The sequence below is a fragment of the Chlorocebus sabaeus genome, chromosome 7 (genome assembly GCF_047675955.1).
Source record: "Chlorocebus sabaeus isolate Y175 chromosome 7, mChlSab1.0.hap1, whole genome shotgun sequence".
Taxonomy (NCBI): Eukaryota; Metazoa; Chordata; class Mammalia; order Primates; family Cercopithecidae; genus Chlorocebus; species Chlorocebus sabaeus.
This window is the reverse complement of record NC_132910.1, coordinates 24806640-24833975: the sequence shown is the minus strand read 5'-3', so window position 1 is coordinate 24833975 and position 27336 is coordinate 24806640. Positions and strand designations below refer to the sequence as shown.

The window sequence follows — 27336 nt, the reverse complement described above, 5'->3', positions numbered from 1 at the left end:
CTTTGATGTCTACCAGTTCCTTCTGTGGAGCTTATAAAAAAGCATATCCATGGCCTACTAAACCAGAGTCTCACAGGTGATGGTACCTGGGTTTAGTAGAATACATACGTGGTCCTTTTGCACCCTGAAGCGTGAAACGCTGCTCTGGGTGAAAAAAAGTGCTAGCAGGAAACTGTGTTAGAACAAGGAAAGAAAATTAACAAATCTCAATTTGGAAAAGAAAAATCTTAAAAAGAAAGACATGAATAATGGCGTTCAGTCTTGGTTGGTGTCATTTCTCACAGACCAATTACCTACATTCTGGGTGGACTGGAGAATAGAGATTAGCATCAGTCAAATCCCGTGGTTAAAGCGTTAACTAGAATGTCCATTCATTTCTCAAGAAGTGTGGCAGAGAGCAAAGGAGTGTACCTATCAGCTGTTCCTAAGAAAGAAAGTAAACACTCCCAACATGCACTGAGGCACAGGGAGTGGCTCAGGTTTCTTACACTTCCCTGCTGTGGCGAAAAGAAGAAATAATTAACAGCTCCTTGGGCTCTAGGATCGCTGATTGCGTGGGGGGCACTGCACGCTCCCGGCCAAGCCATGCTCTGGGAGGAGACACGCGCCGCCCCTGAGCCCGCGCGGGCCTCGGACCTCCCCTACAGGTGAGTGACTCGCTAAGTCCCAGCCCGGCAGAGCCAGGGCACTGGTTTCCCTCTACCAGAGTTCCTGACCCAGCCAAGAACAAACCGCGGAGCAAGTTCAGCCCAACAACGAGGGTGAAAAGGCTCCTCCTGCTCACAGTGTGAATAACAGGTGAAAATGGGAGTAGGGGAAAGAACTTTCTAATCCACTCCCTGGGGTCAGGTTGAGGACAAGTTATTAGAAAGCAGAATCCATAGGCTGCAAAGTTGAGTGTGTGTGTGTCCTAGCAGCCTGAATCGCACACATCACTTTTCCTTTTGATTTTCTCACAATATGCTTTTGTAACCAAGGTAAGCTTGCAGGGTGGGAGGGAGAGAGGGGAAGGAAGGGAGAGAAAGGGTGCAGAGAAGGGCTTGGAGGTAAATGTGACCACAGGACCCCTCCTCCCTTTAGTTCAATGAGCCATTTACCTGTAATTGTGCCTAGCAAAAATCGTGCCTTACAAAGATGCTAGACTTCTGGATGGCATCCTCCTTCCTCTGAGTATCCTTATGGTTAGAATATTGTATTGAATCATCCCACTGGAAAGATCTTAACTGAGGGTTCAGCTAAACTTTTATTTGTTTCTGCAAAGTGACAGAAAGCATGCCCCCCCCCACAAAAAAATGAATTTTTAATATAAGCTTTCATCAAACAATGAAAGAATAAACAAATAATTAAATGGGAGTCCATGAGTTAAGGATATGAATTCTGAAGCAGGAGAGTGGTAGGTTCAAAGCTTGGCTTTGCCACTTATTAGTTTGCCCCTTCGAAAGTTTCTTAACCTAAGCCCCAAAAGTCTGTCTATAAAACAAGTATCATCAAAGGATCTGCCCCATAGGGCTTTCTTTGATGAGAATTGAACAGTCAGCAAGTGTTCTGTAAGTGGTACCTCCTGTTAGCATTAAGAATAAGCTGCTCTGCCAAAGGGGCCATTGTTAGGGAGGGCAAGCTGAACTAGGGAGACCAGTCAGTGTGTATTAGGATGCTGGAATTGAACTGGTTCCCAGAGAGTGGATCCAAGACAGGCAAGCAGGTGACAGGTGTGCTAGGATCATATCTCTGGGTAGGAACGAAATGACCTGGCTTCTTTCCATTTTTCAGATAGGGTATGTGGTGACAAATTCAGATATATTTGCTACTCAATCACTTTTCTTTTGAAAAATTCACATTTATATTAATCTGTGATTCCTAAAAATAAAACAGAATTTTAGAGTAAGAGAGTTACACACAATCTCATATTGTAGAATTCATGCCATTTTTGTTTTACAAAGGAGACTGCTTTTGAATAACTTTCATCAATTTAGATCATATAATCCATGTCTTTATATTTCAGCACATATTGAATTGTTTGTATTGAAGTGATGTTTTTAATTTTTGTTGATGGACAAGAGACATGAAGGAATAATACTTGTATTTGTCAGTCTCTACCTCTTAAGCTTAAATTACAGGAAAGTAGCTTTATTTTATGAAGTTTTACTTAAACAGCACTTTTGTCAATGTTGTTAGTTATTAATGTTGCTAATTTTCTTGAGGGGACCAACTTAGTATCTATGACTAGTAATTTCCATCGATGTCATTTTTATCTTGTTATTTTATTAAATAAAACAATCAAAGAGTTTGCAGTATACCCTAACTTAATATCATCAGTGTTTTAATGGATTCTTTTTTCAAATTGCAGAGTTGAAATTCTTCAGTGTATTTATAGTTAGATATTGACTGAAGAATTGTGGATAGAATTCTAAAGCCAACATAACTGAAGTTTACATGTTATTGCCCTCTGAGGTCTGATTGTGTTCAGTATGGTTTAGCTAAAAACTTATAAAGGAATCAACTTGAATTAGAATAAGTTAGGGCTCCAATATTCACTAAACACTTTCCAAAGAGGAAATATACTTTTATGCTGAATTTACAAATTGTTATACATCCTTAAACCATGTTATTTGCCTTTATATTTATTAATAGGCACATGTCTAAATAAAGAATAGTAGCCCCAATTGAGATAAATTTATTTAACTATATTTGAAATTCATTTGAGATTAATCTATTTAACCATAACTGGATGTAAGTCTTCCTAGTTAAAATCTGTTCAGATAGATAGATAGATAGATAGATAGATAGATAGATAGATAGATATAAACTTTATATCTATACATTAGAATGTTGTGTTGAGTTTACATTTATTCTACTATTTCTCATGTGTATAACATTTTATTATAAACTATTAAATGTTTTGTTCAATCAGAGAGAGAAAGAGACAAGTGACAGAGAGAGACCCAGCAATGATTAAGAAAAAATTAACCTTTTCAGTTATATTCAAAATAGTGTAATATGTATGTAATAGTCTTTTAAGCATGTAATTAAAAATTCTACACCTGATTCTTGTTTTAATTTCCTAAAAAAGAAGCATCTTATACTTTTAACTGAAATAGAAATCCAATGCCAACAGTCCATTTGCTTATATAGATTCATTGTTTGCGACGTGGGTGGAGAATTCATGGTTACTAGAGATACATGGACTTCATATAAAAGCTTAGATTTTTAAAATATTCAAGTATAGGCCATTTGAAAATACAACCTCTGAGAAAGGAATTCTGAATATTTTCCCTTTACACTAAAGTTAGAGAGTTGTTCTGTTGCAAAAATTAATTTGTGTCTTTAAAATTATCAGTTATAGTGTTTTCATCGCTTTCATAACGTAATCTCAACAACCAAACTTAACTAATACCACTGCTTTTAGGAGTTGAACATGGAGTGTCTCCTATTTAAGTAATAAGGGTATTATCTTAAAGGAAAACGTCATCATCACCCAGAGCCTAGGAAAGGAGCTTAAGAGGAGAGAGTGTCGATTCTTTTGCAGTCAATAGACAAACAGGAAAAATGAGTCGTGATCTTTGTGTAGTCAACCTAAGAATTTCTACTGGGAAGCTCAGGTGAAGCAGAAAATCCTTGAACTCCACCACACCAGTAACTCCAGAAGATGCTGTTGGCAGACTGAGCAGCTCCTCCCAGACCCAGTGGTGGCAAGATGCCTTAAGTGCATTAATACAAATTGGCTTCTCTGACTGTTCCTGCTTTCTTTATCTCCCTGAGGGCACCTTGAGCGGAATAAAATTTATGGCATTGGTACCATGTAAATATGCAATAGAATAGTAAAGGCTTGGCATTTCCAATTAGATTCCACTTGAACTGAGGGCAGTGGCATGCTCACATAGAAGTGTGTTTGATTCATATTCTGCTTATTCCTCTCTTAGATTCAATGATTATAATACATTATTTCTATCTCAAAACCAACAATTGCTGACTGCAACAATATAACTTAATTAAGTGATAGTTTGTATATGCCAGCTCTTTTACTATCTCTGCAAATAAAGCACATTTTAAGAAAAAATATGGAGCCAAATGCTTCCCAGAAATCACCACTCTGTAAAGTCTTTTCCTTTTTTTAGAGACCTAGATACTGGATGGAATTATAGTTGTTTTGTCTCATTTTCTTGAAGTGATGTAATTGCATATAACTCTGCTCTTCTCTACTCCAAATTTCCAGGTCATAACTTTGGGAAAACAGCTTCATGACTGCTTCTTCAAGCTGAAACAATATTTTATTAAAAAGACTTTCCATGTGTACAGCTCTTAATATAGTCTTATCTCATAATTGAAATACACACTTGCTATTCTAGTGTGATACTTTCTGTTCTTTTTTTAAGTAGCTTTTACTGGTGACGCAGGTGAAAGAGATGTAACATATATTCCTTGTATATGATTTAGAAAGTACATACAAAATTAAAAAAATAATTATCACACATAATATCTTAGCTCTTAATTTTACCGTTAATATTATAACGTACCTCTCTGTATGTTGGATGTATTCAATATTTTGTGTATACTTTATCTATTTGCCTGCATATATTCACTCACTTTAGTAAGAAAACACAAAAATGAAATAGCAATAATTCTGTTCTAAAGGACCTAGTAGTCAAATTAAGTAAAATAAAATATAGTTAGAGAGAGAAAGCAATAAGTAATTAGAAATCTACAGAAAATTTCCTGTGAAATTTCAGAAGCAAGAGAAATTGTCTTTGGCTGGGAAATACAGGGAAGTTAGCACCTGTGTATATCTACATATAGATGTGTGTGTATATACATATATATGTAGATATATATATGTAGATATATACATATATGTATATAAGTTCTTTGTAAAATCATGAACATTGTGACACTTTGTTCACCTTGTGGCCTCAAAAATAACGGGCTATAGATATAGATACAGGCTATACTTTCTGTGCCTAGCATGGTAGCAGGTGCAGAGAAGGAGCTCACGAAATACTTGTTGAATGTACAAATGAGTGAACCAAATTTTCCACTTTTAGACATGTAACCATTTAATTAACTCATGCTTGGATAACAGGAAGTTACTTTAAATGACTGACCCATTTGATTTAACTTGTGCTAGAGTTCACTTCCTGTCCTCTGGCCTCATTCTGGTCACAAGGCAACTGGTAAGTCCAGGCAAGCCCACCTCTAGGCAGGAATGCAGAGCCAGGGGAGCTGAACCACGTTCCAGCGTTGCTGGAAGGCTGATGCTGCCCAAGACTGCCTCCTCAGGCTCCAGATCTCTTTGGCCTGCTTCAGATCAATTCTACCTCTCCTAGGACTTCTAGTGCTGTTCACTTCTCCAGGACTTAATTGCTGACCTGTCTAATTCCCTGTCTCTCCAGCTTCATTTTTTCTGGACACAATGAAAAAGTAAATAACCAAACTCATTAAATAATGATCTTATTGTACACACAATCTAAGTCAATAATCTCTGGCTCCAGGGCCCACATAGATTTGTAACAACCATCTTCCTCCTCAAGTTTTAGTTTTTTATGTTTTACCAAAATAGCTGAACATCCCAAGTAAGACCTCCAGGCTTTTAGACCTGTAATTTTTTCTTTCTTCATAAATTCTCTTCCTCTTTGCTATTCATGACTTCTCTGTTATTATCCTCTTAAGTCTTTGAGAAAACTTGCTCAGATGCTTATATCTACCAAGTCTTTATAATTTAGAAGATTTTCACAAGGGCCGTAGCAGGTTTTAATTTGCTATGCATCATGGTGAATGGGAATGGGAAGATGAGCATGAAAAACTATTTGAATTCATAGATCTATGCCTTGCTTCATTGTTTTTGTTTGTTTGTTTGTTTGTTTTGTTGTTTATTTTTTCTTTTCTTTTTTTTTCTTTTTCTTTTTTTTTTTTTTTTTTTTTTTTTTTTGAGACTGAGTCTCACTCTATCGCCCAGGCTGGAGTGCAGTGATGCAATCTTGGCTCACTGCAACCTCCGTCTCCCAGGTTTAAGCAGTTCTCGGGCCTCAGCCTTCCAAGTAGCTGGGATTACAAGTGTGTGCCACCACACCCGGCTAACTTTTGTATTTCACTTCACTGTTAATACTGACAATAAGACTTTTACCAAATCATGTTCTTACCTTTCAGATATTTAAACCGTTTGAATATTTTATTTACCCAATTTTTAGATCAGACAAGAACAATATTATTTCCTACTCAAATATTATATGCTGCCTATGAATGAAAATTTTATCCTGTTTTATTTTCTTACATTAAATTATATTCAACTGTCTTCCTTCCTAAAGTCTGAGAATAATGTAAGAGCCTTGGAAATCCTTTAATCACATCTTCTGAAGTCTTCTGAAGGTGGCTGTGAGTTACTTCAGCATAGATCACAAGTTTGTCACTATAACTACATTGCAATTATTTGTCCTCTTTAATGATATCTTTGATATTTCTTATGAATGCAAATAAAGAGTGAGCCAGTTGGAAAGCCACTGCAATGATTTTTCAGTCCATCACTACCAATTTTCACTTTGTAATTATAAGAAGCTGCTATCAGTGGTTCTTCAGTTCCAAATATCCCCAGTGTCTGGTGAGGGAAGCAAGCTGTCTGGTTCTTAGATGGCCTTCTTTCTATTCTCTAACATGGTGGAAGGGTCCAGGCAGCTTCTGAGGTCTCTTTTATAAGGGCACTAATCACGTTCATGATCCCCACTATCATGACCTAATCACCTCCTAAAATCCTCACCTGTTAATACTATTGCGTTGGTGATTAAGTTTCAACATGTAAGTTTTGTGGGGATGCAAACATTCAGACCGCAGCAAAAGGAGGCCCTTTAGTAGACTGACGCAATAATCCAGGGAAAAGATGATGGTGACTTGACTTAGGGTATAGTAGTGGAAATCAAAGCTTTCAAATTTGGATTATGTTAGTGGTAGAGTGAATAGGACTTACTTTTGGATTGAATTCGGCTTATGGTGAAAGAGGAAAAAAATGAGACTAAATATTAGTTTTGATGCCTAGATGGGAAAGAATTGTGGAGGAGGAAATTCTAGAGCATGAGAGAAAGTCAGTGGTTCTGTTTCAGTCATGTAGATATTGAGATGCCTGGTACCCATCTAAGTAGAGATTAGGTAGGTGGTGACATGCGCCTGGAGCTCAGCAGAGATTATGGGCTGGAGACGGATTAGATTACCTGGAAGAATGTATGGATAGACAAGAAAGGATGGCTGAGAATGGACACTCAAACAAGCCAGTATTTAGTGATCATGTAAAGGAGGAGTCAGCAAAGGAGACTAGTGTAGAGGCCTGTGAGATAGCAGGAAAATAGAGCAAGGTGATTGTTATTTGTGGTTTGTCTCAAAAGCATCAAGAGGAAAATGTTGTAAAAGGTAGGAAAATCAATCTTGTCAAATGCTGCTAAGAAGTGAAGCAATGAGGAGAGAAGTGAACTCTTTGGCAAGGTATAGGCTCTTGGAATATGGGTGGAGAAGCGGAGGTAGGGCTAAATTAAAGGAATATATGATGAATAATCTGGATCCAAGAGGAAGAAGGAAGTGTTTGGGCCCCAGGGTCATCACTGGGGGATCTCACTAGGGGACATTAAAAACCCTTTTGGTGGGTTATTAGAATGACAAAATCCAGGGGCAAAACTGAAGTTTTAGAAGCTGGAGTAACCTGTGTAACCTGTATAACCAAATTGCCCAGACCAAATCCTGTGAATGAGTAACTGGGATTCACTGGGCTCATGGAGCATGTTGTGTCTGTGTCCCCAAGGCAGCATAAAATGCCCGCGTGGCTTCTGACGTATAGAATTAATTTGCCTGGAGACTAAGCTTCTGTCTCTCTGGCATGAGTCCTCCAGGTGTCCTGCATGAGACCTGCCAATGATGTGCTATCAGAGTACGCCATTTCCAACTAGAGAAGCACCATTCTTTGAGCAGGAAGATAGCACTAGAAAAGAAAGTAAAGTATAAATCAATAATGATAATACAGGTAGAAAGCAGAGTGATGACAACAGTGTGGATTCAAAGGCCATGGGGAGACTTAAAGATGTCCCACTGGGGACTAAAAGGGACCAGATATCTGGAGCTGCAGTGAGGAGGGCCCTCTGCTGCCAGGGGAATTGGTGAGAAGAGACTCAATGACATGAAATTTCGTTAGATTACAAGGCCTGGTGTTGAAGAAATGTTTCAATTTGGAGCTTGGAAAGGTAGGTTTGGGTGGAATTGAGGAAAGCCTGAAAGTCAGGTTAAGGGACTTGGGCTGTATTTATTAAGAAAGATATCAGGATGGTTTGTGACCGAATAGGTGATGGGATGATCAGAATGATGAAAGCCTAAAATGAGACTCCAGCCAAACATTCACCCTGAAAACGATAACAAAGTACCTAATGAGTTCAACAACATGCTATAAGGAAAAGGATGCATCAGAGATTTTATAAGAAGAGAAGACTAGCTTTCCTGTTTTTTTTTCTTTTTTTTTTTTTCCTGGTATTCTGAAGAGTTAGGGCATAAAGCTTCCTAATTTTTATTCATCTTACCCAACCCAAATAACCTGATGTGAAAGAAAAAGGAGGAAATCCACCACCCCCCAACACGCACCTTTTAAAAAAAAAAAAAAGAAAACTGAACTCTTTCTTGTCCATCTTTTTATTCTGGTTATACCCCCTAAAATCTTATAGGCTTGGAGCCATGACAACTGAATATTCAATGTTTGCAAAATAGAATGATCAGAAAATATTATACTTTACATCTCTGGTCACACCCTAATGCCATTCATATGAATATATAAAGGAGGAGATTATTCACATCTGACCACAGTTTCCAGAGCCGGAAGGAGACTTGAAAAATATTACATCATATCTAATCAACTCTTCAAGTCAGAGCTTGATTTTAGCTGCCTAGAATTGCAGTTGCGTCCTGCTGACTGGGGCAAGGTTCAGCCAGTTTGGGTGAGTTAGTGCAAAAGAAGGAATATGATCCCTTATACAAAATTACATAAATCAATAGAGTCATATTTATTTTGCTAAAAATATATCTAAAACAGACTTACCAAATTGTTCAATACATCCTTGTCCTGAGTTACTGTTTCTGTATTTTTTCATTTACATAATATATTTTTCTGTATTTTTGCTCACATATGACATACTACTCAAAAACTTTCTAAAACATTCTTATACTCTAGAGACACAACAAAATACTCAACTTAAATCAGATACTAATTTATGAATGCATTATAGGAACAAATCATTAATATTATTCTCATGTTTAGGATATCCTCAGACCATCTCAAAAAAGAGGAAAAGATGACTATGATGGCTCACCAGTACCCCTCTTGGATCTTCATTAATGAGAGGACATTCATAACCAGGTAACCACACACCTTATATTATACATTATCCTACTCACCAGTCATTTGTGAAATATACCAAAGTTTTCTAAGCATGATGTATGATCAACAAGATTAATAACATGAATCCTCAGTAGAGATACTAGATAAGAAGTTGAAAAAGTATGTCCCTAAAGACTGCCAAATTTATTCTCTCATGAAACTATCACTAATATTTTGTTTAACAGTGGTTTTATTTTATTAAAAGTGACATTTCTGTTTTAATAGTTGGAATAATACTGAAGAGCAGCATTAGGTGAAAGATCTAAGGCTTCTCCTAAATGATAGTTCTAAAGAATTAACCCCAGAGCCAAAAACATTATGCCCTGTCCTAACCTCTCCCTCCCTTGCTCTTCATGACACTTTATTTTTACTGGTTCCCTCTTGACATTAGATTATGCAATATATGGCCGACATCCACAACTTTTCTTATACCCAGCAAACCGTATCTCACATTGCTTTGGGAACAATAGAGTAGGAGCTTAAAAGCTATAAGAGTAAAGATGAAAACTGAAACTGGCCAAGCTATAGCAGAGGCTAGGGGCTGAGGGGAAATGAAATCATGAAAAACCAAGTGGTACTGAAACATGACTCAAATCTTATGGGGGATGGGAAAAGGAATAAAGCCAAATAAATGATAGGGAGAAGGGGAAGTGAATGATGCAGGGTTGGGCAGTAGAAAAGTGAAGGAAACAAATATGATCAAATACGGAAATAAAGCCACAGCTGGAAGATAAGGATGAACTATAAGCAGTGGGAAATAGACATGATGCAAAGGATAAAGAATCCACTGACTTATTCCTCAAACACTTATTGACTGCTCAATGTGAACAGGTATTTTTTCAGACCCTGAGCATTCAGTAATGAACCAAACAAAACCCTTAGTTTCATGGGGTTACATCATAGAGTCGGGATACAGTCAATACGTAAGATAAATGCTGAGGAAATGGAGTAAAGAGTGCTGGAGATAGCGGAAAGAGTTCTGATTGCATGTTCCTTCCTCAGTGAGGAGGAAGCACTGGAGGAAAAGCCTGCAGAAAGGGAGAAAGCAAGCCATGTTTCGCAGGTATTCCAGGCAAGGGGAACGGCAACTCCACAGCCCAAAGACAGATGCCTATTTGTAAGGGTCAGGGAGGACAGTGTGGGGAAATGGAAGTAGAAAGACAGCAGGAGAAGATGAGGCCAAATGGGCCCAGAACATGTAGGGTTTGATAGGCCATCTTGAGGCTTGGTATTTCCCACTAAATAAGATGAGAAGCTGTGGAAGGATATTGAGCACATGAGTGACAATATCAGTCTGGCTGCTGTGTTAAGATCACAGTAGGGAGGGGACAAGAGTGGAAACAGAGAAGTTACCAAGGAGCTGACAGTCCAGGGTAGAGATGAAAGTGGCTTGATCCAACGTGGCAGCAGTAGAGGTAGAAAACAATGATCAGATTCTGGATATATTTTGAAGACCAACACAGTAGGATTATTTCCAGAAGAGTTAGACATGGAGTATGAGAGAAAGAGAATAACCAAGGATCATTCTAAAAATTTCGATCTAGAAAAATGGAGTTAACATTTTGTGAAATCATGAGGAGAAGCAGGAGCTACAGGAGGAGCAGGTTTGCAATTGAGGATCAAGAATTCAGTCCTGGACACATAACATTTGAGATGGAATAAGAAGCATTTCTTAAAAATGAGGTCCATGGACCACCTGCTTCTGAATCAGACGCCTGTTCACAGTATAGACCCTAGGCTTCACCCCAGAATGAATCATGTGATTCTGATGCATACTGAAGTCTGAGAACAAATGCTCACAGTAGGAAAGGATTAAAGTTCTGAGAACTTTTGACCTTCTAACATAAACAAAATTCCTGGAGCTGGGGGAAATCTCTGCCAGGCTGTCACCAGAAATTATAACAATGCCACTGACCAACTGTGATATCCAGCATACCACAAATCTGGCAAACACACCTACTCATTTATTCGCTTGGCAAGTAGTTTTTTAGCTCCCTCTCTATACTAGGCATTGTTGTGGTGAACGAGACAAAAATTAACAATTTATTGACGTATTTTTATTTTCCTGCACAGAACTACATGAAAAGAATGGAAATTAATGGTAAAACAGAATCTTCATAATCAGAATTTTGGTTTCAGCAAATTTCATGAGGATTACATATGATCAGTAAAATAAGAGGTCCTGATATTAATGACAGCGCAGTAGGCAACATAACGTTTTTATCCCACTACTGGATGAGATTCTGAGTTTAGAAACTTCCCTGTTCAAAGGGTATTAGCATAGGTTAGTTAGCTTTGTGCTGAAATGACTAAGCTTCTAGGTGCTGTTTTATTGCCCGGAGTCATCACTGCACACTGCTTCACATAGTGAGCTGGGTGGAAAAAATAAAATAAAATAAAGCTTTTTAAGGTTACTTTCAAAGTATTTTCACTTTAGGTCATAGCCTGAAATCTGGGCACTTTTAGAGGTGAATAAATGCTAACCATGTATTTAAACAACAACAACAACAACAACAAATTAATGGGGAAGTTAAAATCCAGTTTTAGAATGCAGATCACATTTCACTCTCAGAACCTATTAGACTTTTTCTGCTACTTAGGAACCTAACATAAATTTTGCAGCCTATGCCTCTTCTAACGGCAGCTCAAAAGATACGTGTACATTCCTGTCCTTAGTAAATAAGTTTAATTAACATGATGTAATAAATTTTAGCAGAAAGTGCATTATTCCAAACAGTTTCTTTTTCCAAGCATGTTGGCCAGCAACCTTTGTTGAAACAAAGGAACGAGCCACCTGCACTTCTAAGCACAAATTAAACACAAAGAGCCAGTGTTCCAGAGGCTGCCTCCTACCTGGCCAGTAGAGCCAGAAGGCAATGTTTGCCCAGGTTTCATGTACAGGGTCTTCTCCTGATCAGAGGAATAGGAGCAAACACTGAGTGCCCCTGTGAGTCCTGAAGGTAAGTTTCTAAGGGGAGAGCATCTTCTCCTGAAGAAGGCTGAATACCTGTCTTTAATTAAAGTATAAGAGAGCCTGTTCTGACATATTTGTATAGAAAGCTAGAATTTTAAAATAAGCCAGAGATAGAGGATTTTAACTGCATGTTTAGAAGCATCTACTTAAAAAATTAGAATTTTTGTCCACATGGGGATTGTTTTTAAAAATTCACATTATTCATGTTTGATGATCCAGTGAAATGAAAAGCAATTATGAGAAACTGGGTATCTCATCTGTTATTTTGTCACAAAAAGGTCAATAACGTCATCACAAGATATGTGAAAGAAGGACATTCATTAAGTTTTTTTTATATCTGATATTTTTCAATAAGCATATATTGTCCACAGTCATTGAGCATATCAATATGACTCAATAATTGGTTATTCCTAGTAAAATTGATCTACTTTGCCGTTACTTATTTTATCAATTAAGGAGGTTTAAAAATAATGAGATCATTTGTCTGCCCGAGATATACTAAAAATGTTCTCATAGAAAGTCGAATGAAGTCAAAATTCAGACTCTAGAAATACATTACACGTATGGAATTTATTTGAATTTCTGGATGTGTGAATTTTCTATACCGTATTCCCTAAGAGAGCATACCATGGGCAAGGAGGAGGACGAGAGGAGGGGAGAGGAGAGGAAGGAAGGAGAGAGGAGGGGAGGGGAGGGGAGGGGAGGGGAGGGGAAAAAAGAGAAGAAGTAGCTGTCCTACTCATGGAGCTTGCAATCTGAAGCTGTAGCTCAAACCTGAGCCTTTATCAGAACCACCTGGAGTGTTCTTTAAAAGAAAGATTGCTAGGCTCCATCCCCAGAGTTTCTGATTCAGGAGTTCTAGGGTGTGGTGAATATTTGCATGTCTGAGTTCCCAGGTGGTACAGATGCTGCTGGTCTAGGGATCACACTCTGAGGTCCACATAGGTCTAAAGACCTGAAACAAACTGACATGTATTCTGAGGGAAGGAACCCAGTTCTATGAAAGAATACAGTCCTAGTTTAAACAAGAGATCCAAGAAGGCTTCCCTAGAAACAATGTTTGTACAGAGATCTGAGTGAGGAGGGAGCTATCAAAGTTCAGGGGAGTGGGTGGAGAGTGTTTCTGATGCAGGAAATCTGCCAGAAATTCTTACGGCCGTGGAGCAAAGAGTTCCCACCAGTGAAAGGTGCCCAGGGTGCTGGGGTGCAGGACACGGGGAAAATGTCTCTTGAACAGAGGCTGAAGACGAAGGCAGGAGAGAGACCAAACAGGACTTAACCTGCCATAAGGATGTGGGGGTTTTATCCCAAAAGAAATTGAAAGACATTTAAGACATTTAAAGATGTTAACAAAGCAGATGATGTGATTAGATACATTCTACATACTCTAGATTTAGTGTGGAGAATGTTTGGAGGATCCCCTGAATAGCAGCAAGGAGTTTACTTATTATTATTATTATTATTATTATTATTATTATTTGTGGAATGTAAAGATAACCAGTGGTGAAAGTCATGGCAGCATTACCGAAGAACAGAGTCAGAGCCAGTGAGTGTAAGAGCCTGTGTGTCAGGAAGGCTCCCATTTTCAGGCTCCTGCTCATGTTGATGGCCCTGAGAATCACTGGCTCCCTGTTGTGTTTCAGACCCTCTAGTAACAATCCCAAACGTCCAGGGGGCTGAAAGGCATACCACTACAATAAATGAAAGACTTCATTAAACAGGATAGTTTCTCCCTCCCAAGGGAGCAAGGGGCATCAGAGTGTGAAGTCAAGGTATTCATTCTCAATAAGCGCAGAAGTCCCTATCTGTTCATACACAAAGGGTGTAATTTTACAGCAAGCTTGCCTCTGCTCCCATAATATTGGTGTTGTGTGGCACACCTGTGTTTACTTTTCAACTGGCTTAAAAAAAAAAAAAAAAAAAAAAAAAAACTGTAAGACTTGTCTCAGAAAAACAGGAAATGGAAGGCTAAACCATGGGCAAATGGGAAGCAAAACCCAAATATGAGCTAAGTATCAGCCTAACTGCCCCATTCCCTCATCTCTCTCTTGCATGATGCTGAGGTTTGGGGTATGGATGAACCCATCAACCCAGTAATGAGTATAGTACCCAATAGGTAGTTCTTCAGCCCTTGTCCCCTTCCCTCTCTCTTGATCAACCCAGTAATGAGTATAGTACCCAATAGGTAGTTCTTCAGCCCTTGTCCCCTTCCCTCTCTCTTGCATCTAGTGGTCCCCAGTGCCCGTTGTTCCCATCTTTGTGTCCATATGTACCCAGGGTTAGATTCTCACTTATAAGTGAGAACATGCAATATTTGATTTTCTAATTATCTATTCGTTAACTTAGGATAATAGCCTCCAGCTGCATCCATATTGCTGCAAAGGACATGATTTTGCACTTTTTTTTATGGCTGCAGAGTATTCCATGGTGTCTAGGGACCACATTTTCTTCATCCGGTCCAGCACAGATGGGCATCTGGGTTGATTCCATGTCTATGCTATTGTGAATAGTGCTGTGATAAACAAAGGGGTGTGTATGTCTTTTTGGTAGAATGTTTTGTTTCCCTTTGGGTCTATATCCAGTAAAGGGATTGTTGGGTTGGAAGGTAGTTCCACTTTTAGATTTTCGAGAAATCTCCAAACTGCTTTCCGCAGCGACTGGACTAATTTACATTCCCACCAACAGTGTATAAGTGGCCAAAAGACATGGACAGACACTTCTCAAAAGAAGACATACAAGCAGCCAACAAACATGAAAAAATGCTCATTGTCACTAATCAGAGAAATGCAAGTCAAAACCACAGTGAGATACTATCTCACACCAGTCAGAATGGCTTTTATAAAAAAGCCAAAAAATAATATATGTTGGTGAGGCTGTAGAAAAAAGGGAAAACTCCTCAGGTATTTGAAGTCAGAAGAGTGAGACAGAATTCAGAGCTTCCTAATAATTTAGGGTTTGCCTTTTTACTTCAATCAAGATAGTCTACTTCTCCACAAATTTCTCAGTTTCCAAACTCTGGAACTCAATCCCTTCATTTGCAAAGGAAATGTGAATAACCTACTTTCCTAGCTGAGGAGGGTCTCTATGCAAAGAATGAAAAGCATTCTGTCTTCATCATTTGAACCAGGAGATGAAGCCAAAAGCAAAAAGACCTGGTACCATGGCTGTTTATGAAAAAGGAGCCAAAATTTGTAATTTTAATTCCAGGATTCAAATGGACAGGGATAAAGGATAAAATGGGTTTGGAAAATTCTGCTTCTGTTTGCAGACATCAGTAATATGGAATGATTATTTGTCTTGGCAAATGGCTTGATGAGAATGCTTTATTCAATTCTCTTCTGTGTCCTCATATTTCCTGATTCCATCTTTCCAGAAACATACAAGAGTGTATGTTTCTATGAACCTAAAAAAATACCATGAAAGTGTCATACATTTCTTATATAGAATTTATAGGCCGGGCATGGTGGCTCACACCTGTAATCCCAGCACTTTGGGAGGCCGAGGCAGGTGGATTACCTGAGGTCAGGAGTTTGAGACCAGCCTGTCCAACATGGTGAAATCCCATCTCTACTAAAAATATGAAAATTAGCCTGGCCTGGTGGCAGCTGCCTGTAATCCCAGCTACTCAGGAGGCTGAGGCAAGAGAATCACTTGAACCCAGGAGGTGGTGGTTGCAGTGAGATGAGATCACACCATTGCACTCCAGCCTGGGCAATAAGAGCGAAACTCTGTCTCAAAAGAAAAGAAAGAATGAAAGAAAACAATTTACAAGGTGTATAGAATTACAACATAGGAAATAAAAATCACAACCTTAATTCCCAGCAGATAATCAATTTGTTACCTTTACATACTTAATGTAATGTTTAATATGTTTAACTTTAATATTTCATATTTTATAAAAATATAAAATTCTAAAATTTTATAAATTCTAAAATATAAAATTTTTTTATAAAATATAAAAATATAAAGTTCTAAATTCAGCTTTTTTAACCTGACATATGAAATTGTTATATAGCCTCACTGCTAAAATTTAATATCATGAACAAAAATCCATGGGGAAAAAGAAAGCCTGTGCAAGAGAACTAATTATCATTATCCTTTTCTGCCTCAGTTTTTCACCTGCTGAAGTCAGTTTCAAATGTTTTTGGTTCCTGCTCTTAAACATGGCAACACACACAGTGGAATGTTGTTCTAATTTTTTTTTTTTTTTTTTTTTTTTTTTTTTTTTTTTTTTTGAGACGGAGTCTCGCTCTGTCACCCAGGCTGGAGTGCAGTGGCGTGATCTAGGCTCACTCCAACCTCCACCTCCCAGGGTTCATGCACTTCTCCTTCCTCAGCCTCCTGAGTAACTGGGACTATAGGCACTCGCCACCACACACAGCTAATTTTTTCTATTTTTTAGTAGAGACAGGGTTTCACTGTGTTAGCCAGGATGGTCTCGATCTCCTGACCTCATGATCCGCCCACCTCGGCCTCCTTAAGTGCTGGGATGGAATGTTGTTCTTAATGCTGTTGTCACTAAGCAGCTCAGTGGCTGCCTAATTGGAATCATGAACATTTTTCAGCAAGTCTCCAAGAAGCAGAAGTAACACAAACTCAGGAAGCACAGCCAGGGGCTAAATATGACTTAGGCGGCTTTGTTGAGTGTATTTTCCCCTAAGGTTCATTTGTATCACACGGAAGTCTTTCAAGTTTGTGTAGGGTGACAGCATATGACAATGTTTATGCTTTGTCCTTAGTGGTTTCAAACTGAAAAAATCACTTTGTAAAGAGTAGGACAGGGTTCTTTGGTTTTGGGGGAAGGACTAAGATAGCCACTTAATTATGCTGTAAGTCATTATTAAAACAAGAGGAAAAAACTCTCTTAGTACAACTAATATTTGACATCCACTCTGTCTATGGATATGAGACATAATTCACTTCCACCCATAATCCTGTCCCACATTCATGTATATTACAGTTTTATAAAGTTAAATAAAAATTGTTTCTTCCAGCCAGCCAAATACCTGATAAGATTGAGGAACTCATTTCTTGCAAAGTACATTATTCATGGCAAACGTCAGAGTAAGGGTAATTCCCATCTGCTGAGCAGCTGCAATACAGGCCACAAAGTACAAAGTACACCAGAGCATTTTACAGTAAACTCCGGGTCCACTATTACTCATAAAACCAAGCTGGAGCCTTAAAGGAACAGGACCCTGGGATCCCCTCAGCATCCCTCCCGCTGATCTGCCTCCTACCAAGGTCAGTCTCTCGCTGGCTAGCTCTCTTCCAGGGCCATGATGAAGAATCCTGGGTGTTCATCAGCTTATACCAGGATTCTCTCTCCACAGTGTGGCAGGGTGCCAACTTCTATCCTGGAGAAACTTATAATTTACATGTCCATTTAGCTAGAAGTCCACTTTATATGGAAGTTTGGTTTTCTTCAGTTTAGTGAAAACACCATCTGTATTATTTAGTGTTTGATGATGTTTAAAAACAGCCTTGTTACTATTGTGATACAGTGGTTCATGTTCCAAAAACCAAGGTCTTTTCCTAGAAAATCAATTTTTTGCACCTCACATATAAAAATGTGAGAAACTTGTGTCTGTTTCTTGGGCGTGCCTTGGACATCACAGACTTGTAAACTGGAAAACTGGACAGAGAATCAATTTCTTATCACCGATTTGAAAGTATTTTAAAGACCATCAAACAGTCTATGCTAAGCAGTCTGATCATGCTGGAAGGTGAACTTTTACGGGTTTTAGGGGGAAAGGTTCACAAATTCTTTTTGAGGGGGTCCGTATGTAACACTTAGGTGGACCCTAAAAAAATCTGTTAAAACTGCCACTGAGAGGCGGCCACAGTGTATATTAAATCAGTGCTCTTCTCATTGAGTAGGGACTGCCCAGATAACACTTTAGTGATTGCCTTTGGGTCTTCTAAACCATACAATGCCTGTAATTATTACGGGTCTCTTCTGGACTTTAGAACCTTCCACAGACATGGGACATTTGTTCACCTTTCCAAGGAACATCAGCCTCATTTCTGCACCTCTACCGCACTAGTGTTGCAGTGATCTCACTCATCTTGCTGCCTCTATCTTGTCTAGTACTGATATCTATCTTCCACATTCTACCTAGTGATCGTTAGTATCATCATGTCTTTCCCCTGCCTAGAATCTTCAATAGCTGCCCATTGCCTGCGAAGTGAATTTCAAGTTTCTTAAAATGTTTCACGGGGCTCATTCATTGCTCAGCATTTCCCATTTTACATGTTGTATTTTTGGAATCCCAACTCTTGAGTTTTTTCTGCGAACTATAGAAATAGCTACATGTCCTTGTTCATGTTGTTTCTTTGCCAGGTAAACTCTTTACACTCTTCTTTTCCTGTTTAATTCTCACCCACCAAGGTTCACCGTAGGCAACATCTATTCCTTAAAGCTCTCACCCACTCTCTGAGCATGACTGAGGCCTCTTGACTGTGCTCACACAGCAACTGTGTCCTGTTGAATAAATGACCTTCTATGGGGTGGCGTAATGTGAATAGACACAGATGATCAACTTAACAGTAATTCTTCACCGTGTTGTTCCCTTAATGCCAAGTTAAATTAGAATGTTACAGACATACATTTTATTTTCAAGATTATATTAGACATATTGTTTCATCAGGTACATAAACTAATCATCTTCAAAAGTGTCTCTGGTAAGGTACACAGAACTAAAAGAAATGTTTGGACAACATTCACCATTGCTATAGTTTGTTCAGGCAACTTCTAAATTTTCTTTTCTAATTCCTTGCTTTGTATTGCATCACTAATTTACCTAGTTTTATTCCAATACTTTAGTTTACTGAGCTCTAATCTTCAACACTCCAAAATCTTTCAAAGTCCAATTAATAATCAAAAAGATTCTGCTCATGCTGAGAAAAATACGGAAGACTTCTATGGTACCCAGCTACGCTGTATTACACAGTGGATTACAGATTGGAAGACTTTCTTTGCAAAGAGCCAGATTATAAATGTTTCAGGCTTTGTAGGTCATATGGTTTCTGTTACAATTACTCAACTCTGCAGTCATAACAGAAAAACAGCCACAGACAATGAGCAGACAAATTAGTGTGGTGATATTCCAATACAACTTCATTTACAAAAATGGGCAGCCTGGGACCACAGTTTGCCAACTCCTTATGTCATTTGGAGACTTATTTCAGTTGAGGATTTCGTCAGGCTCTATTCAGGTTCAGAAACATTTTCCAACTGCACATGATCCTGAGGTAAACACTTTGAAGGCTGCTCATACTCTACTATATGATGTACTTTTATCAGAAGCAGAAGTTGAGGGAATAAGATAATGTAAGGCTCCATTTGCTTTCATAACAACTCTCACAGCTCAGCATATCAGGAGTTGCATCCCAAGTGTCCCTGAAATTTCTTTACCATAAAATTTCTTTATGGTGAAATTTCTTAACAGTGTTCTGGCACTAAACAGTAAGTGCTACAAATCATGTTCATGTTCTTGACCAGTAGTATGATTTTTAGGAAATAACCTATGACAATAATCCCGGGAGAACAAAATCAGTGTGACCACTGATGTTTAGAAGAGACGTGTTCATTAACATTAAAAATTTGAAGTAATCCACTTGGGAAATGGACTAACAGTATGGAGGACTTCAGGAGAATCTTTTTTATGGCAATTGTGTGGAGTGTATTGATCCTTGGAAATGTACACCTTGAAAATTACAAATGAGAAAAAGCCAATGGTAACATGTATATTTACGTGATTTCAAACATGTAACAGTATATATAAATTCTGTTATTCAATATTCAGTATTTATTGAAGAAGAGCCTACTGTGAGCAAGTTTCTGCTCCGAGAACCGGGAACACAGGAGTGAATAAAGTGGACCAAACTTCCTGCCCTCTCATTTTCTTATGAGACAGTGACAGATATTGAGGATCAAAGGGATTTTAGCATTTGAAATGCTTGGAATTTTAATATCACGGTTTGTTGGGTCTTTTTTTAAATATATATAAAACTGCTTATGTGAGAAAGCTTTTCTTCCCTTGTTTATTGTTGTTTAGGAAATGAGAATTTCCCGATAATTTTAATCAACCAGAATTTGTCAGGTTCCTGCTATGTACCAAGTACTCTTCCAGGCACAGGATACAGTGTGAACAAAACGTATACATACCCCTGACCTGTTGGAGCTACATTCAATGGAGGAGACAGAACATAAGGAAATAAGTAAACTATATTGAAGGTGACTCAGGGACAGGGGCAAAGGAGAAAATCAAGATACGAAATGCTGGGAGAAGGTGAACTTTTAGACTGGGTGATCAGGAAGGACTTCTTGAGAAGATAACTTTTGATTAAATAATTAAAGAAAATGAATGAGCTGGCAAGGTGAAAGTTTGGGGGAAGATCTTTCTGGGCAGAGGGATCAGCAAGTGCAAGTGCAGAGGTCCCAAGATGGGAGTGTGTCTGGAGTGGCCAAGGAACAGCAGGGAGGCTGGTGGTTGCATGGAGTGAGGGAACGGTGGGAGGAAAGGAGATGAAAGAGGTAACAGAAGACCAGTTGCATCCAGCCTTTTAAGCTATCGTAAGGATGTTGGCTTTTAATCTGAAAAACAAGAAGACATTGAAGAGTTCTGAGCAAAGACGAGAGATGGTCAGGTTTGCATTGAAACAGTTTCTGCTGTTGAGAGTAAACAGCAGCTACAGGGAGGCTTTTAGGAGGCTGCTGCAATAATCCAGGTGAGAAACGATGATCATCTCAAGAGGAGCATCTTAAGACACAGAGACACTGAGAGAAAGATAGAATAGAGGTGTGGTAAGAGCCAGTGTTCCCACTGCCAGGGCCCACCTGCCACAAAGGGTGAGATAAGTCAGAAGCATTCCGTACCCTAGCTGTGCTCCCAGTAGGAGACACAGGGAGGAGTTTCCAGGCAAGAAAGTGCTGAGTCATTCACCAGCACATATGGTCTCAGATCTTGATAACCAGCTGGAAGGGGCGGGAAGGAAGAGGGCTCCTCCCCTACAAGCTTTCCTGGCCAAAGCCTGCCATTGTCAGCTGTGTGGGTCAGGCCAGGAGAGGAGCGCCCCTGTCACAGCAACAACGAGCCTTGCTGTCTTTCACTTCACCCAGCCACCTGGGATCTTTGACTTCCGTGGTTGCTTTTAATGGTCTAAACAGCCCCGGCAAATAGGGCAGATCACCTTCATTTCACAGCTGTGGAATTTCAGGGATACTAAGTGGCTTACACAAGGTTACACAGATTTGGAGAGTTGGGGCACTGGTGTCCCATCCCATGCCCTGGGCACACAGGAGGGAGTAGTGTGTGCAGAGACGGTATCAGCCAAACACCAGTGCTTAGTTTAGGTTGGTTGTAAATGTTGAAACACACAAAGGAATATGAAACCGAATTCCTGTTTTGTGGCTGCCTCCTGCTACAGAACACTATTCTCACCATTTTTGTCCTCAGTCATTTTCCTACCTTTGGTTATTTACTTATGAATTAGCACCTCCAACATTTGCTGATATTTTAAGAATGCTTCCACTTCCAATGACCTATGTTAAGTTAAAGTGACAGAATAGTAAAGATTCCATTAAACTATTTCTTTCTATCTCATACCTTTATGAAAGTACCATTATCACCTTTTACTGTTAAAAACCCTAAGACTGATTGTATTTTTTTTTATTTTTATTTTTAGGGAACAACTTAATTCTTTATTGAAGACCTATAACATTTTTTATGAGAACCAGAAAAATTTGCAGATTTTATATGGAGAGGTAAGCCCACTGAAGAAAGGCAATCCAGTTTTATTCACTCATACACACACAGACAGACAATTCTGGAAGAAACAGGTGAAAGTTTAACTTGATTATGATTCTTTTAGACTTGGGCTTGGAACACTTGTGACTTTCTATGCATTTTTGAGATAGAAAAGCATTTAAAAATTTTAATGACATATTTTCTTTCTCTTTTAAAAATAGAATATGAACATTTTAACAGCATTTCCGCTGAAAATCTATTACAATACTTTCTTACAAATGCATCAGAATCTATATAGAAAAATATTCATTGTGATGTCATTTGTAATGGAGAAAATTTGAAGATGTCCCTAACAATTAGGGATTATTCAAACAAATTATGATGCATCTGTAATGTAAAATTTGATCTGGGTTTTAAAATGAATGCATTAGATTCCAATAGATGTGCACTATATCAAAATAATAAAAAATTTGAAATATTAAAGAAATAATTCAGGAAAGTCCTGAAGCTAGAAAGCATTTTTCTAACTTTTAAGTTCAGGGGTATAAGTGCAAGTTTGTTACATAGATAAACATGTGTCATGGTGGTTTGCTGTACAGATTATTTCATCACCCAGCTATTGAGCCTCATACCCATTAGTTATTTTTCCTGGTCCCATCCCTCCTTCCAAATTCCACCCTCTGATAAGCCTCAGTGTCTCTAGTTCCCCTCTATGTGTCCATATGTTCTTATCATTTAGCTCCCACTTATAAGTGAAAGCATACAGTATTAGGTTTTCTCTATCTGCATCAGTTTGCTAAGAATGATGGCCTCTAGCTCCATCCCTACAAAGGACATGATCTTGTTCTTTTTTATGGCTGCATGGTGTTCCATGGTGTACATATACCACATTCTCTTTATCCAGTCTATCACTGATGGGCATTTAGGTTGATTCCATGTCTTTGCTACTATAAATAGTGCTGCAATGAACATATGTGTGCATATGTCTTTATAATAAAATGATTTATTCTCCATTGCTGGGTCAAATGGTATTTCTGTCTTTAGGTCTTTGAGGAATCAGCACACTGTCTTCCTCAATTATTAAACTAATTTACACTCCCACCGGCAGTGTATAAGGGTTCCTTTTTCTCCACAACCTCACCAGCACTTGTTATTTTTTGACTTTTTAATAATAGCCATTCTGACTGGTGTAAGATGGTATCTCATTGTGGTTTTGATTTGCATTTTTCTAATGATCAGTTATGTAGAGCTTTTTCATATGATTGCTGGTCACATGTATGTCTTCTTTTAAGAAGTGTTTGCTCATGCCCTTTACCCACATTTTAATGGGATTGTTTGGGTTTTTTTTCCTTGTAAATTTGTCTAAGTTCCTGGTAGATGCTGAGTATTAGATCTTTGTCAGACGCATAATTTGCAAAAATATTGTCCCATTCTGTAGATTGTCTGTTTACTCTGTTGATAGTTTCTTTTGCTGTACAGAAGCTCTTTAGTTTAATTAGATCTCATTTGCTGATATTTAGTTTCATTGCAATTGCTTTTGGCATCTTCATCATGAAATCTTTGCCCATGCCTATGTCCTGGATGGTATCACCTAGTTATTGTCCAGTGTTTTTATAGTTTTAGGTTTTACATTTAGATCATTAGTCCATCCTGAGTTAATTTTTGAATATGGTGTAAAGAAGGGGTCTAGTTTCAATTTTCTCTATATGGCTAGCCAGTTATCCCAGCATTATTTATTGACTAGGGAATCCTTTCCCCTCTGCTTATTTTTGTCAGATTTGTTGAAGATCAGATATTTGTAGATATGCAGTCTCATTTCTGGGTTCTCTCTTCTGTTCCATCAGTCTGTGTGCCTGTTCTTGTACCGGTACCATGCTGTTTTGGTTACTGTAGCCCAGTAGTATACTTTGAAGTCAAGTAGTGTGATGCCTCCAGCTTTGTTCTTTTGCTTAGGATTGCTTTGGCTGTTCAGTCTCTTTTGGATTCATGTGAATTTTAAAACAGTTTTTTCTAATTCTGTGAAGGATGTCAATGGTGGTTTAATGGGAATAGCATTGAATCTGTAAATTGCTTTGGGCAATATTGCCATCTTAACAATATTGATTCTTCCTACCCATGAGCATGGAATGATTTTCCATTTGTTTGTGTCATCTCTGATTTCTTTGAGCAGTGACTTACAGTTATCTTTGTAAATGTCTTTCACTTCCCTTGTTAGCTGTATTCCTAGGTATTTTATTCTTTCTGTGGGAGTTTGTTTGGGATTTGGCTCTCTGTTTGACTGTTGTTGGTGTATAGGAATGCTAGCAATTTTTGCACATCGATTTTGTATCCTGAGACTTTGCTGAAGTTGCATATCAGCTTAAGAAGCTTTTGGGCTGGAACGATGGGGTTTTCTCGATATAAGATCATGTCATCTGCAAACAGGGAAAGTTTGACTTCCTCTCTTGCTATTTGAATGCACTTTATTTCTTCAAAAGCATTTTTAGGAGTGCCACTGGTAGGTTACTGTACAAAGTAGCGTTTTGTTTACTTTTTTCTTTTTATTTAATTTCAGTGCTTCATTCTCCGTAGGTCTCTTCACTCAGCCTTGTATTCTGATGGGGTTCACTTTACATATTTACAATATCTTCCTGGCCAAAGGGGACATTAAAATTTTCTACTCCTGATTTAATTTCATGGCACAGCGTGGACTTTAGATGACCATGATTTGGCTTAAATCTACAGTTTGGACAGAAGGAAATTTACAAAGCACTCTGGCCTTTCCTATTAAGGTAGAATGATTTAGTTCAATTGGGTATTTCAATTACTTTCCCAAATTCAATAATATACTGAATGAAATAACTAATCCCTTTATAAAGAAGTGGGCCTAATTTTAAGTTATTTCAACATTGTCCTATGTCTTAAATCTTTCATATACATAATTATAAAAATATAAAATTTAGGAAAAGATTAAAACTAGGAAAATGATTATTTATACTTTAATTCAAGAGTTTCCACAAATTTCATGATACTAAGTTTGTTTCCTTTAGGTAAATATTTGAGTTTTGGTGTTATGAACATTTAAGTTGAGGCATATTCTTTCCAATTCTGTACATCAGTGCTCCATTTATAATACAAAAGTTATTTAGGTCAGGCATGGTGGCTCATGCCTGTAATTCCAGCACTTTGGGAGGCCAAGGCAGGCGGATCACCTGAGGTCAGGAGTTCGAGACCACCCTGGCCAACATAGCAAAACCCTGTCTCTACTAAAAAAACATACAAAAATTATCCAGACATGGTGGTGCATGCCTGTTATCCCAGCTACTCAGGAGGTTGAGACAGGAGAATCACCTGAACCGAGGAGGTGGGGATTGCAGTAAGCCAAGATCACACCACTGTACTCCAGCCTGGGCGACAGAGTGAGACTCTGTCTCAAAAAAAAAAAAAAAAAAAAAAAAAAGTTATTTAATTTTTAAAAATAGTTTCATGTTTTATATAATTTTTTATAACTGTATGAAATGAAGTATATGGTGAGGCTAGAAGACTTTTCAATCTTAACACACTGGTCAATAAAGTCATAACTCAGAATTTTTCAAATCTTCTGACACTGTTTAAAAATTGTCATCCTTGGATGACAATATGTGGCTTTATTCATCTTTGATGAATAAATTAATTTATTTATTCAATTAATTAATTAATAATTAATGAAATATTTATTGAGTGTCTAGCATGTACAGAACACCATTTTAAAAGCTGGAGATATAGCAATGAAGAATTAACAACCTCAGCAGAGTAGTTTTTTTTTTTTATTTTCAGAGATTCTATGAGTTTTTGATATAAAGGCTTAATTGAGTTCGAGTTAGGCAGAGAAAGAATGCTATGAGAAATGCAAATCAAGACCACAATGAGAAACCGTCTCACACCAGTTAGAATGGCAATCATTAAAAAGTCAGGAAGCAACGGTGCTGGAGAGGATGTGGAGAAATAGGAGCAGTTTTACACTGTTGGTGGGACTGTAAACTAGTTCAACCATTGTGGAAAATAGTGTGGCAATTCCTCAAGAATCTAGAACTAGAAATACCAATTGACCCAGCAATCCCATTACTGGGCATATACCCAAAGGATTATAAATCATGTTGCTATAAAGACACATGCACACATATGTTTATTGCAGCACTATTCACAATAGCAAAGACTTGGAATCAACCCAAATGTCCATCAGTGATAGACTGGATTAAGAAAATGTGGCACATATACACTATGGAATACTATGCAGCCATTAAAAGGGATGAGTTCGTGTCCTTTGTAGGGACATGGATGCAGTTGGAAACCATCATTCTCAGCAAACTATCGCAAGAACAGAAAACCAAACACCGCATGTTCTCCCAATAGGTGGGAATTGAACAATGAGATCACTTGAACACAGGAAGGGGAACATCACACACAGGGGCCTATTTTGGGGAGGGGGGTGGGGGGAGGGATAATATTAGGAGATATACCTAATGTAAATGACGAGTTAAGGGGTGCAGCACACCAACATGGCACATGTATACATATGTAACAAACCTGCACGTTGTGCACATGTACTCTAGAACTTAAAGTATAATAAAATAAAAATAAAAGTAGAAAATAAATGGAATTAACATGAATTAAAAAAATAAATGTTTGAAAGTGTTCATGCATACACAAAAATACACAGGGAAGGAGCATCTCAGGACTTTTTCTCTTTCTTATATTTGCAGACCATGTTAATAAAATATTCATGTGTTCATTGATTTAACCAAAAAAAAAAAAAAAAGAATGCTATCCACCATTAACTATATAACCTATATCATATACAGTTATTTCAAGGAATAAATTGTGTTTGATTGTTGAAAACAACTGATTGGTGACCTGACCTCTTAGTAATCTGAAATGTAAAGTCAAAAGTGGAAGAAGTGTAAAACTTTGTTTCAGGAGTGATTCCAAAGCAAGTTTATCAGCCAAAGAAATAACAAACAGTAACATAGAGCACCTATTGAATGCCAGGTGCTATGAATATCTGTTTTTCACATGAGAAAGTCCAAATTTAAAGGTAGCCAGCAACTTGTCCAAGCCACAACTAGGAAGTGGCAGAGCCAGGGTTTAAGCACAGGTCCAACTGATTCCAGAGTATGGAGTTTTCATCATGCTCTCAAATAAGAATTAAGTTATTAAATGTTGTCTAACAATCGATTCTTCATAATGTCAATAATAGTTAA

The 27336-nt window shown here is 38.1% G+C and overlaps 1 protein-coding gene across 1 annotated transcript in view; it reads left to right on the top strand.

Moving 5' to 3' along the window:
• Positions 1 to 455: 455 nt before the first annotated feature.
• The window catches only part of RASSF6 (Ras association domain family member 6), a 48405-nt gene continuing 21524 nt past the window's right edge, over positions 456 to 27336 (top strand). Inside the window, exons 1-3 of the mRNA XM_007998867.3 lie at positions 456 to 647; positions 9272 to 9370; positions 22056 to 22134. Of these exons, the coding sequence (XP_007997058.1) occupies positions 586 to 647; positions 9272 to 9370; positions 22056 to 22134 (240 nt within the window). The 5' untranslated portion in view covers positions 456 to 585. The remainder of the gene's footprint in view (positions 648 to 9271; positions 9371 to 22055; positions 22135 to 27336) is intronic.